The 12,890-nt window shown below is 38.7% G+C and overlaps 1 protein-coding gene across 1 annotated transcript in view; it reads right to left on the bottom strand.

The window, feature by feature from the left end:
• GABBR2 (gamma-aminobutyric acid (GABA) B receptor, 2) overlaps positions 1-12,890 on the bottom strand; it is a 251,377-nt gene that overhangs the window by 188,808 nt on the left and 49,679 nt on the right. The window contains exon 6 of the mRNA XM_010184999.1: positions 11,737-11,797. Within this exon, the coding sequence (XP_010183301.1) occupies positions 11,737-11,797 (61 nt within the window). The remainder of the gene's footprint in view (positions 1-11,736; positions 11,798-12,890) is intronic.

Raw genomic sequence — 12,890 nt, 5'->3', positions numbered from 1 at the left:
ACCTGTGCCAGTTCTACTGCACAGGATTCACAACTGCCTTTGATCACCTACATAGTGAACAAATCCATTTTCACTGTTTTTTAAAAAGCATTCCTTGTTCAACTCCATTATCTCTGATAAGTCTGTCTGTCATCTTTGTTTTCTCATAACACTGTGATAATATTGCCCACCGTCCCAGAAGTAGTTGTCTAAAGGAAATTTTTGTCAAATCTTCTTTGTTATAAAATCCCATCAACTTAGAGACCTGTCAGGCTTTATAATCTTGGTATTTCTATCCTACAACTACACAAGCCTTTACATGCCGGCATGGAGTACAACTAAACAATATTTCGTCCATTCAGATGCTGTAATGTCAAGTAATAAATCCATGTCCTTTTAGCGACCTAGATACACTTCATTTTCTTCTCTTCCACTCATTAAGAATTAAAGTTGTTCTGTTTCATGGTTTTGTATCTCTTGGGGAAATACTTGAACCACAGGTTAGGGATGATGTCATTGCAATAGACCGCATTCTTTATTAATTACATCAAATAAAATATTTTCCCATAATATACAACAGAATCTGATGGATTTCTTGTAAGTCTTCTGGTTCTTTTTAACCCCCTGTAGAAACTGTATTACAGCTCCTTCCAGAAAATAAAAGCATCTCTTCGAGATGCTGGGGGGATAGACTTGCCAGCACACAGCCCTGCAGGGAGCAGCATGTTGGGGCAGCTCCACAGTCCTCAAGACAGACCCTGCCTCTCTGCAAAAGGTGAGGAGGACTGGGGGGTGAAAAAGTGGGGCAGTATTGTACATCATCTGAAATGAAACACCTGAACAAGTTAAGTCTCGTAGAGGTAGGATTCTGAATATTGATTGCAAAAAATACGTATTTTTTAAGTTTTAGTAGAAGTAGGAGGGCTCTGAAGGACACAGCTGACAATCCTTTCAGGTCCTTCCCACAAACTATTTCTTTACCAGGGTATTAATTTCTGTTAACTTTCAAGAACTGGATACTTTAATTACCGTAAAATTATTTCTGTTCCTTTCCAACTTTTTTTCTTTGCTGTTACTTTTGAAACTTAGTCCTTTTATTTGGTATTTAAGAGAGCCCCTAGGACATTTTTTGCACAAAATAGTGACAGAGACTTATTAGTTCCTATGAAACACTTTGTGCCTCAGAGTACACTGGGTGAACTGAAGTGGAATCTTATAAAAACTACAGCTATATCGTGTGTGCTTGTCCGAGTAATAATTATTTGCACGGTTCAAACCATCTCTCAAGGAATGAACTGCTCTATAAAACACAGGCACTGACACGCAGTGACAAATAGCTCTCCCCTGCTCCTCACACGTGCCTGCCTCTCAGGCCTGGGGGAAAATAATGAACGCAATTCTTCCCAAAGGCTCTGCCTTGCTTACTGCAACTTTGGGTGGCACAGACATACCCAGCTGGTCTTAAACTAGCCAACCTGAATGCTGAGAGCTGCAAAGCTATGGTCTCCCATAGCTGTGCTCCCAAAGGAAAGGCTACCTATGGAAATGCTTATTTTGCTCCTGGGCAGATTTCCAGTTAACAGTCGGCTCCATGTTACTGTTGCTACACTGCTAGCAGCACCCCAGTTGGCCAGTTTAAACCTAGCTCAGGTAAAACAAAAGGAGCTGCCATGACGACCAGCAGCTGCAGAGTCAGCATACTCTTTCAGAGCATCCTCCCTGGCCTTGCAATTTATATCCATGCAACATGACTTGTTCCAAATAAGGCGACTCTAGTGACTCCACACACTTAATCTCCTTAATCTTGCTTTCTGTCATGCTCCAGAACCCCAAACAATTTATGTAGCTCTTATCTGTTCTTTCTTCAGTTTGACAGTAGATGTGCACAAGCTAGGTACCTGAATCTCAATACATTATTCTATGCTTATGTATAAAAATAAAACAAACAAACAAAACCCCCAACTACTAGTAAATAATTCCAACAGAATAGATTACAAGATGAATAACTAGCTCAGGGGGAAACACTCCTGCTAGAAGATATGGAACAAAAAGAGAAATTGAACAAGAAATATGTCCAAAATAATCTGACAATAAAAGGAGAAAAGAGCAATAAACATATATAAAAAAATCTCCTTTATGTTTACATATGACAGACGACTGGTATAAAGGTGCCTGAGATACTGATAATAAAATGACAGGTGATGTTTGGCGCTAGTAAGGTACAGAGCAACAAACAAAAGAAAAAAATTAGGAAGTACACATACGCAGTGGTTGGTACTAATTAATTACAAGCATTCAGGATGAGACCTTGGACTTACTGTGACAAGTTCCTTGAAAACAAAGAGGTGGCCAAAGAGGCAATGAGAGGAGGAAGGTGGTAGAACAGAATATTGGGAAAGCAGTCAGAATAACATGGAAAGGTCATCCAGCAGCAGGAGGTATGGAGGCAGATGTTTCAATGCTACGTATGGCTCTTATTATGCTCTCACAAAAAGGAAGTAAGAGTATCAGAAGAGGTAGGGGATTAATAGAATTATACAGCAGCTTTTACATGATGAAAAACCTAAATGGATGAAAAAGGACTCGCATTTGTAAAAGAGTCATTGATAAGAGAGGTGTGTAAAACATGAATGGTATCAAGAAAGTGAATAAGACACAATTATTCACTGCTTCTCACATTACAACAAGCATGGTTTGCCCAATGAAATTGTGAAATATCTGGTTTAAAAAACCAAACAAATAGATAGAAGGGCTTAAAACTTTACATGCATAATTATTTCATGAAACTCATTGACACTGCATGTGTTGAAGACCAAAAGTATAAATGGATCAATGACAGATGAATTGATAAAGGATAAATCCACATGCAACTGTTAAAACTGATGGTCCAAAGACACCTTCTATCTTTAAAATTCATGAAAATGCTCGGCTTTGGGAACTGAGAGTGTATAATAGAGAAAAAAAACCAACTATATATGCCTGTTCTGATACACATACCCATAACTGGCATATGCCATACCCTTCCCTCAGTAGCTACTAGCAAGCGCATACTGAGCTGGACAGAGTTCGTTATGTGACCCAATACTGCAATTCTCCATGCACTAGACATACAAATAATTAGGTCAGATCCAAACAGAGAATCAAGTGTTACAGCATTAGGCATTGGAACACCAAAATCTCTGCACTTCAAATCTCACTGCTTGGTATACAGACAGGAGAGGAGTTTCACTTTTATATTTCGGGGTGTCAGGAGGTAAATGTTACCTCTTGATAGATTTCTTAATTATCAGTTTGTTTAATGTATATGTGTGTGTGTTGGGCAGGGGGAATCACCTCTTTTTTGTCAAGAACTTATTGGGAGTCCTTTCATTAAAATGCAGCAGCAGATATAAATATACTTTCATATAGTACATATTTAAATAAAAATATTTAGAAGAGTCATAATATACTTGGGAAATCCCAGGTTTAATTCACTTTCTGCCTGAGGAGAACTGTAATTTTCAACTCTGCTTATGACCATGCTGTCCATATGTCTGGATAATAATTTTCACTATTTGTCCTCCTAAAAATCTTGTATGACATTGGAAAAAAATTAAGACTTACAGACCAGAAGAAAAAGGGTCAGAGGGCCTGACATTATAACCTGTTGGTAGTTATGATCCTCGTGTGGATGAGGGATACAAGCACCAAAGATTGTTTAAGCATTTTACATTCAAATAACAAATTGGATTTAAAGGAAACAAAACAAAACAAAACATAGAAACAGCATTGGAAGAGGAAATAAATCTGTTTCCTCCCTACAAATGACCTAATCACTGGTCTAAGGTTTCAGGCTTATCACAGAATATTATTAGGAGTTGGAAGGGACTTCGAAAGATCATCCAGTCCAACCACCCTGCCAGAGCAGGATCACCTAGACTAGGTTGCAGAGGAATGTGTCCAGGCGGGTTTTGAATGTCTCCAGAGAAGGAGACTCCACAACCTCTCTGGGCAGTCTGGTCCAGTGCTCTGTCACCCTCACAGTAAAAAAGTTTTTCCTCATATTCAGATTGAACCTCCTATGTTCCAGCTTGCTCACATTGCCCCTTGTCCTCTCATTGGCTGTCACTGAGAAGAGCCTGGCTCCTTCCTCCTGACACTCGCCCTTTACAAATTAATAAACATGAATGAGGTCACCCCTCAGTCTCCTCTTCTCCAACCTAAAGAGACCCAGTTCCCTCAGCCGCTCCTCATAAGGGAGATGCTCCACTCAGTCATCTTTGTGGCCCTGCACTGGACTCTTTCAAGCAATTCTCTGTCCTTCTTGAACTGAGGGACCCAGAATTGGACACAATATTCCAAATGCGGTCTCACCAGGGCAGAGTAGAGGGGAAGGAGAACCTCTCTCGTCCTACTCACCACACCCCTTCTGATACACCCCATCTTATGTCTTATGTCACATATGTTTTATGTCACACCCATTATCTTATGTCTCTTACTAGAAACAATTCAAAGAAATACACCAAATGGTATTAGTAGCACAAATTGGACAGATTCTTGTAAATAGTGTCAGAATAACATAACATACACTGTCAAAAACTAAACTTACTATTGAATTTGGCCTTGCAGAGACCTCAAAATCTGAGTCACCTGTTTGTGTGAAGGCACAATGAATACACTTAGGTCACTTCAGAGGTCTGGTTAACTTCAAAACTTCCAGAGGTAATGATTTTATGCACCTTCCAAAGTTGAAAGATAATTTTCATTAGAAACTTTTCCCTAATTATTGGCTTAAATCTGCACTGCTAGTATTTAAATCCCTTACTTTTCCACCAGCCTATGAGGGCAGGAGAAGTAAAAGTTTTAGTGGCAGTTGTCATGTATTTCAATTGTCTACTCTAAGTAGCCTAAATGTCTTGCTTCTCCTAATGAGGAATGTTTTTAATCCTCTGACATCTTTACATATTTTCCGTAAATCAGCACTGGATTGAGTAGTTAGCTGTAGCCTTTTGGCACTGGGTAGATTAAAAAGATACTGTTATTTATATATCTCAGTATAGGATTTTCCTTTTTTATAACTCTTCATGTTTTTGCTTATTCATGTTCAGCCTGTAACCCACTATAACCCCTAGATCCTTTTATGTATAACCACAGTCTAGTGAATTGTTCCCCATTTTGCACTTGTACAGCAGTTTATTCCCAGTGTAGCACCAGGCATTTGACCTAAATAAACTGCATTCTGTTTTTTCCTGATTACTTCTTCAATTTGTTAATATCTTTTTGAATCCTTGTCTAGTCCCCGTTGTGCTTGCTGGCTCCCTCAGAGACCACAGTACATTTGATAATTACACAGTCTAGTTCATCTTCTTAATCAGCAATGACAATATTCAATGACACTAGATTTAAGGCACATTCTTTCAGGACTTTACGTGGTATATCTCTCCATATTAGGAGGCTATTCTTTTCATCAACATGGGTCTCTAAATCAGTTATTTGGACACCCTTTAGTTTCATATAGATGATAGTATCTCAAATTGCTTAAGAAAATATCATTGTGAACAAAAGAGGAAAGCGGTACTTCACAGAGGCACGATGACTGAAATGCAGGGTCTAAAATATTTGCTGAATCAGTGGTATAAATGGCAAGCTGTGAGACAAGATAACACCAGTGGCTTTTTGTATACCACAGTTCAGGCTAACAGGATAAACTGGTATAGAAATATCTGAGAGCATGTAGAAAACTACTATTTAGGAGAATTTCAATTGGGAGAGACCTATTAAAGGTTCCATGAAAAAGCAGGTTAGGGGTAAGGTTGGGGTGTGCATATGTGTGGTGTGCCACAAAATTGCTACAGAACACCTGTATTGGGTTTGTGTGGCAAGGTTTTTGGTAGCAGGGATAGCTACTGGGGTGGCTTTTCTGAGAAGCTTCCCCCATGTCTGATTGAGCCAATGCCAGCTGGCTCCAAGATGGACCCACCCCTGGCCAAGGCCAAGTCAATCAGCAACAGTGGTAGCGCCTCAGTGATAATGTATTTAAGAAGAGGGAAAAAAAAATACCCTGTTTGACACCAGCAACTGTAGCCAGAAGGAGGAGTGAGAATACATCAGGGAAACAATTATGCCTAGGTCAGTCAAGAAGGAGGGGGAGGAGGTGCTCCAGACACCTGAGCAGAGATTCCCCTGCAACCCAAGATGACCAAGGTGAGGCAGTTTGTTCCTTTGCAGCCCATGGAGAGGAATGGTGGAGCAGATATCCACCTGCAGCCCATGGAAGACTCCACACCAGAGCAGGTGGATGTGCCCGAAGGAGGCTGTGACCCTGTGGGAAGCCCATGCTGGAGCAGGTTTTCTGCCAGGACTTGTGATCTCATGGGGAACCCACACTGGAGGAGTCTATTCATGGAGGACTGCACCCTGTGGAAGGGACCCATGCTGGAGCAGTTAATGAAGAACTGTAGCCCGTGGAAGGACTCATGTCGGAGAAGTTCCTGGAGAACTGTCTCCTGTGGGAGGGACTCAGTGCTGGAGCGGGGGAAGAGTGTGAGGAGTCCTCCCCCTGAGGAGTGAGGAGTGGCAGAGACAACGTGTGATAAACTGACTGCAACTCCCATCCCCTATGCCCCTGCACCACTCAGGGGGAGGAAGAAGAGAATTCGGGAGTAAAGTTAAGCCTCGGAAGAAGGAAGGACTGAGGGAAACGTGGTTTAAGATTTGGTCTTATTTCTCATTATCCTATTGGTAACAATTGGATTTGATTGGTAACAAATTAAATTGATTTCCCTGAGTTGAGTCTGTTTTGCCTGTGATGGTAATTTCTGAGTGATTTCCCTGTCCTTATCTCAACCCATGACCCTTTCCTCATATTTTTTCTCCCTTGTCCAGCTATAGAGGGTGAGTAAAAGAGCAGCTTTGGTGGGCACCTGGCATCCAGTCAGGGTCTACCCACCACACCACTATGGGTACTGTTTATTGGACTTTATTCTACAGAATTAATTGATCACAAAGCTAAAGAAGCCAGTGGTCACTAAGATAAGAGTGGCTACAGTCTAACTACACTGCTTATATACAAATAAAACAGAGTGGATATGTTACATTAAGAAGTCTACCAAACACATTTTTGTGATTGCAGTCAAGTATTCCAGTCAGGGTGTGTCAGAAGTAAGCTTTCCTGACTCCTTAATTAATTTCCCTTTTTGCATGCAAAATGATAGTCTTTAATGACTGAGTGATCTTTTCCAAAAGAATCCAGCTGCCCAGGAGAAACAGCACACAGTTTGTTTTACATCTTTATTGTTCATTACATGACACAAGCTATTAGTTATTTTTCACTATTCAAATCCTGCTCAGCCAACACAATTCTGTACTTCTTTATTTACTTTTCCCTAAAATTCAGATCTGACTGTTCAAAGGTACTCCTTTATCTCTGAAAATATTTATAGGAATTTATCACTTCTTACATATGCTGCAGAAGCAAATCTGTATTCACTGATTATGGATATTTGACACCACAGATTCCAGATACATGACATGAGGTATTTCAAATTTTAGTTTTCAGAGTCATCACTAAATATTTTCTGATTATTAGATTATACTCCTTCAACATTATTCAGAGAAAGAAAATCCACAAACTGGTTCTGTGGGGTATATACTGGAGAGATGTTAAATAAAAAAAAAAATTCCAAGGCAATTAATTTCATTATTTATATGAATCCTTATGAAAGCAAGAACCAAACATAGTTAAGAGGCTGCTGGTTTGTATTTAGAGTAATAAAATGAAACTTTTCCAGGGTTGGATTGATGTCCATGGAGAACAAGCTATTGTATCTGTAGGTGATTCTGGAGAACTGCTAATGTCTACTTCATTGAAGCAGCTGTGGGCAGCAAAGAAGTCAGAACTAAATAGATGAACTGAGGCTCCAGGAAAACAATTCTGGATTCTCAAGTACCTTGCTCTTGACTGTAGAGTGCACATTTGTTTGTCTTCCTGTTGATCAAATTCAGAGAAGAATATCTGGGGCTTTTACTGCAGAAATCCAGTAGTGCCTTTTCTAACGAGACGAAAGATGTTACACTTGACAAGCCATGCTCTCACTCTTGCTTGGTACCTAGATCAGCCTTCAACACTAACAAACTTCATATCATATTACCTGGCTATATGAGTTGAAACTCTTAAATTCTTTAACCTTTTCTTCCCCAAAAGACATAGCAGGTCACTACCCACTTCTTTCAAGTTTTCTCAATATGCAGTAGCACAGACTTTTGCTTCTACCTACAAGAGGCATGATCTATACACATTTCAATGCTGCTTGTTTACAATTCAGCTCAAATTTTCATTTTTAATCTATTCTAGCATGTAAAACCTTTAGGTTTTCTCTAATGCCTGAAAGAAATACAAATATGACTGAAAACAAGGTGTCTTTTAGGCCACAGTCAGATTAATCAGAAACAATCTGTCAAAGTGAAACACTTTGAATGACAGGTATGTATCTGTTCTTGCAGTCTCCTGTCTCACAGCAACCTACAATCTCAGTTTTGTTGCTGCCCTCCCTGCTCCTTGATGTGCACACAGCCGTTGCCAGGACCCTCTTTCATTTGTCATCAGGCAAAAGACTTTGGCCATCTACTTCAGATACACATCTGACAGTGAGAATAGTCCTTTAATTGCACCTGTGGAAAAACTGCTTCATTCAGAAGGATTCCCAATTCAAACACCACTTGGGTATTTGAGCTAGACTGACAGACTGCTCTTTATTTGCCAGTAAGGCAGGGGAAAAAAAATGCTGTTACATGTGCTTTGTACTCCCTGCCGCAGACTAAATCATTCCTGGGTGGTATTCGTGATCTATAAAGCAGTTAAGTAACAGCTATTTCTGGCATCATCTGTTTGACCACTTGCAAAACTAACAGGCTGTACAGAAGCTGACAAAAGTGACAAAACTAGTGTGAGTTTGGGAAAAAACCTATGTCTAGATTCAAAATTAACCAGGTATTCAAAATTTCATCACAGTGTGTCAGGCGTACTGCAGTTACCCTCTGAACCCTCACAGGCTGGTTTTCCCTCATCTCTGGCAGATATGGCTGGCTGCTTTTCCTGCAGTCAAAATGTTTGCAGATAGTCTCATTCACACAGAAGTTTCCAGCAAAGAACAGAAAACTAAGCTCCTGAGTCTACCCAGCTGATTTTCTACCTTGGCAAATGAGAAACAGCAGTTTTGGCCACAGAATCCTACTTCTGATTATTGATTACCTATTTACCCATTTTATTTTTCTGCATGGAATTATTTGTGATAACTGTGCATTTGCATTCAAATTCTTAGCAAAAATGTAAACCAGTGTAGTTGAAGAAATAATTCTTGAGGTATAGAACACTTAAACTGATGACTCTCAATTATTATGTTTGGTTAATAAGCTACTAATACATTTAATATATGCTAGACTCATTACAATTAATCTCATGAAAGCATTTACAAGACATCTTTGATGTGGTCTTTTTTTCCTCAAAGTCATCATGATTTGTATTATATTCTAAAAAAAAAAGTTTAATGAATCAGTTGTATATCTGTCTCAAGTTTGACAACACCTAACAGCTATAACTACAAAGGAAAAGCCCATTTACCATTTTAAGTATTGGAGTTAATTAACTTCTTTTCATTATTAGGAACTTCTCCCATAGTCCAAGATTTATGAAAAGTTAATGTGAATGCTTCAGAAAGCTTCCTAACCAATAAAGAATTCTTCAGAATGAATTAATAATTTCTACAATTATGCCACAAATATTGAATATAAAAGTCTTGCATAAAAACAATGCCAATGAAAGAAGAAAGAAAATGTAACAAGTTAGAATATAATTTGAAGTTAAAAAAACATAGATTACTTTCACCTATGTTGTTACGCTGTTTCTTATTTCAGTTTCTCATACATTTTTGTACATTCTTTTAATTTCCAAAATTAGTAAGAAAGTAAACAAAACTTAAGACCGGGCTTAAGATGTGTTTACAGACTACTGTTTGCATAAGAAAAAATCCAGCTCTTCTTCTCTCCCTAGGATGCCTGTGTTCCAATGAAACTTTTTCCTGTAGGTTAACTGGAAACCTTTGGTTGGTGATCAAAATCCCAGGTATGTGCCTGGATCAATTCTGAAATTGTCATTATGTAATTGCAAGGAATTATAAAAGGGGTGGCTCTCTCCTATGTTCTTATTGACCAAACAGTACTTTCAATTGATGGTAAAACCATTGGTGTTAAATAGCATCTGTTCTGAAACTGAAACTTTTATAAAGAAACTCAAATTTGAATGGTTGGAAATAAAATCCTATATAAATTAGCCAACCTGGACTTCTATTGCTCCTCTAGATTAGTTCATAAGATGCACGTCGTACCTCCTCATGATCCCCAATCACATCCTTAACACACAGAGAGAATGTGCCAAACTTCCTCCATGCTCAGAGACTCTAGCAAGGCACATGCAGTTGCCTTAGGCATAATGCATAGGCTCTCCTTCAGACTTCTGATTAATAGACACCTTTTGTAAAATCCCCTTACAATATTTTCTCATGATTCTTTCATGAGGCTGTCAACGCTGCTACTATGAAAAGAAATGGGAGGTGGGGGCAGGCAGGAAAAGAGGAAGCAATCAATATTTATCATTAGTGTTGAGCAAGAATTTCTAAATTATATTATCATGACATCACATCTGTAAAGTTTTAGTGGGTAGAAATGCTTCAGGGAACATGAGTTAATACCATCAGTTATAGTTGTGAGAGCAATCCCAAAGACTGCTTCAGTAAATTAGAATGAGTAACAGATCCCCTTCAAGTGTATTGCTGCTCATTAATAATAATGCTCATACAGCAGACAATTTCTGTTTAAAGGATGAGCCTTTGTAACTTGGTCAGCAGGATTATATTTAAAGTGATCTCTTAAGACAAAGGGAGTGCAAGCTTCTTTCTCAGGCATTGTCTGAAAAGGATATGCCAGCTTTCTCACTACACCTCTCACAAGACCATCCAAATGCAATCATCTCTGGTTTTACCTCAGCCTCCGTCTAGGACCAAAAACATGAATTGCATTCTACAACCTGTAGAAACAACTATAATGTCCTTTACGAATCACCATTTCTGCAGAAAACTCTCCCATGCAAGCACCTCATCCCAGCTGCAAATGACCCTTGACAAATCTCTGCGGCATCATTTGTGGTCTCTACTGCTGAGACCATTCTCCACAGGAGCAGCTCAAGCTGAGAGAAGGCAGCAGGCTCAGTGAGTTGCACTATGGAGTGTGTTGCCTCCAAGGGATAGGGTCAGCAGTTTGTGTCCTCTGCACGCTGAGGGACTGGCTCCTGAAGCAACTTTCAGCAAGCAGTTGCAGAATGTCAGAAGTAAGTCTTCAGAGAGCACAAACAATAACTGGAAAGGGCTAAACAGCAAAAAAAACCCTCTAAGTTCCTCTTCAGACAGGGTTTTCAGAAACAACTGTATTAAGAAGTGGATTCTTAGCTGACCAGTACAGTTTTATAAATCAGTAGTTTCTATAAGCATGTGGATTTTTTAATAGAAATATTCTTGGAAGTATCTGGAAATATCTCAGGGAGTACAGGGTTCAAAACAGTATTTTAAACAAGTAACAAAACTTTCTAAGTACTTTGCTGCATCTTCCAAGCAGTTTCTCTTAAAAATAATGGTAGATATTTAAAACATCCTGAAACAAATGCAACTGATACATAAGTTTGAAATGGCATACATAATTACAATGAAAATAAAATTGTTTGCAACTTACCTTGGAATTGCGTAAATTTGATGGTTCCCATCCTCTCTCCATTTCTGAAAACAACTTGACCCTAAATAAAATAAATAAATACCTTAAAAGTTTTATAAATATCTTATATTATCATTAGCATTTCAATTATTTTCCACTCACGATGAAAATTATTCAAGCAAGGTTTAAACTTTGAAGACAGCAGATACAACCAAGGTTAAAATAAAGTCAGTAACACCTCCTTAAAGCTTTCTTTCATAGATTTCAAATGGCCTTAGAAAGTTGACCAGCGTTATCACTCACTTTTCATGGATGGAAATGGAAGTACAATAAAGCCAGTAACTTACTGAATCTCAGATGATGAGATATATGCAAACTATTGATCCTCACTCTGTGACTGTTTTTACAAAGTATATGTAAAAGCTATCAAAGATCACACAAGAAAATGGTTCTACATTTCATTCATCATATAGTTCTCCAAATGGCTCCATTATCTACTTGTGTCAGTGATTATGCATATCTATAGCATTTGTGGCTTCATTTTGCACTACATCAACATGCATGGCCTAGTATTATTTTTAAACATAATGCCTTTAAGTCAATAATACCCTTTGTTGTGCTACACCTTGTTACTCATCAAAATAATAGTCACTTAGCACTGAAACCTCCTCAAGTGCCCGTGGAAAATTACTCCCATTTTTCATCCCATCTTTCCAACTTAAATTAAGAAAACTTCTTCCTTACTTCAGCTATTTCATGATTGAGTATGAAAGAAGAGGTGTTCATTCATTTATGCTAAGAAGCATTTTTAATATTTCGAACTTGCAAGGGAGTGCTGAGTGCTGTCAGTATAGATTGTTGTTTTACTGCATCCCCAGTTTGATTTATTATTATAATTTTCATTAATCTTTGTTTTAGCAGACATCAGGATAAGAGAAATCAAAGAATAAGCATGTAAGGCTACAATACATTCCTCTGTGCAAGCAAGCCCCTTTCTGGATAAACCCTTTTGGTCATTGAGTTACTGCAATCACCTTCCTGCAAGGAAGTGTACAACACATGTGAAGCACAGTGCACCATCCCATATTTTCTGCAACCCACAGGACACCATTTCCCACACACAAACAGAAGAAGACACTCTTTAACAAGTGCAAGCTACCTTGTGCTAAGTCTTA

The sequence above is a fragment of the Mesitornis unicolor genome, unplaced genomic scaffold (genome assembly GCF_000695765.1).
Source record: "Mesitornis unicolor isolate BGI_N332 unplaced genomic scaffold, ASM69576v1 scaffold185, whole genome shotgun sequence".
In the NCBI taxonomy this organism is placed as follows: Eukaryota; Metazoa; Chordata; class Aves; order Mesitornithiformes; family Mesitornithidae; genus Mesitornis; species Mesitornis unicolor.
The sequence above is the reverse complement of the archived record's forward strand: the minus strand, read 5'-3'. Positions and strand labels throughout refer to the sequence as shown.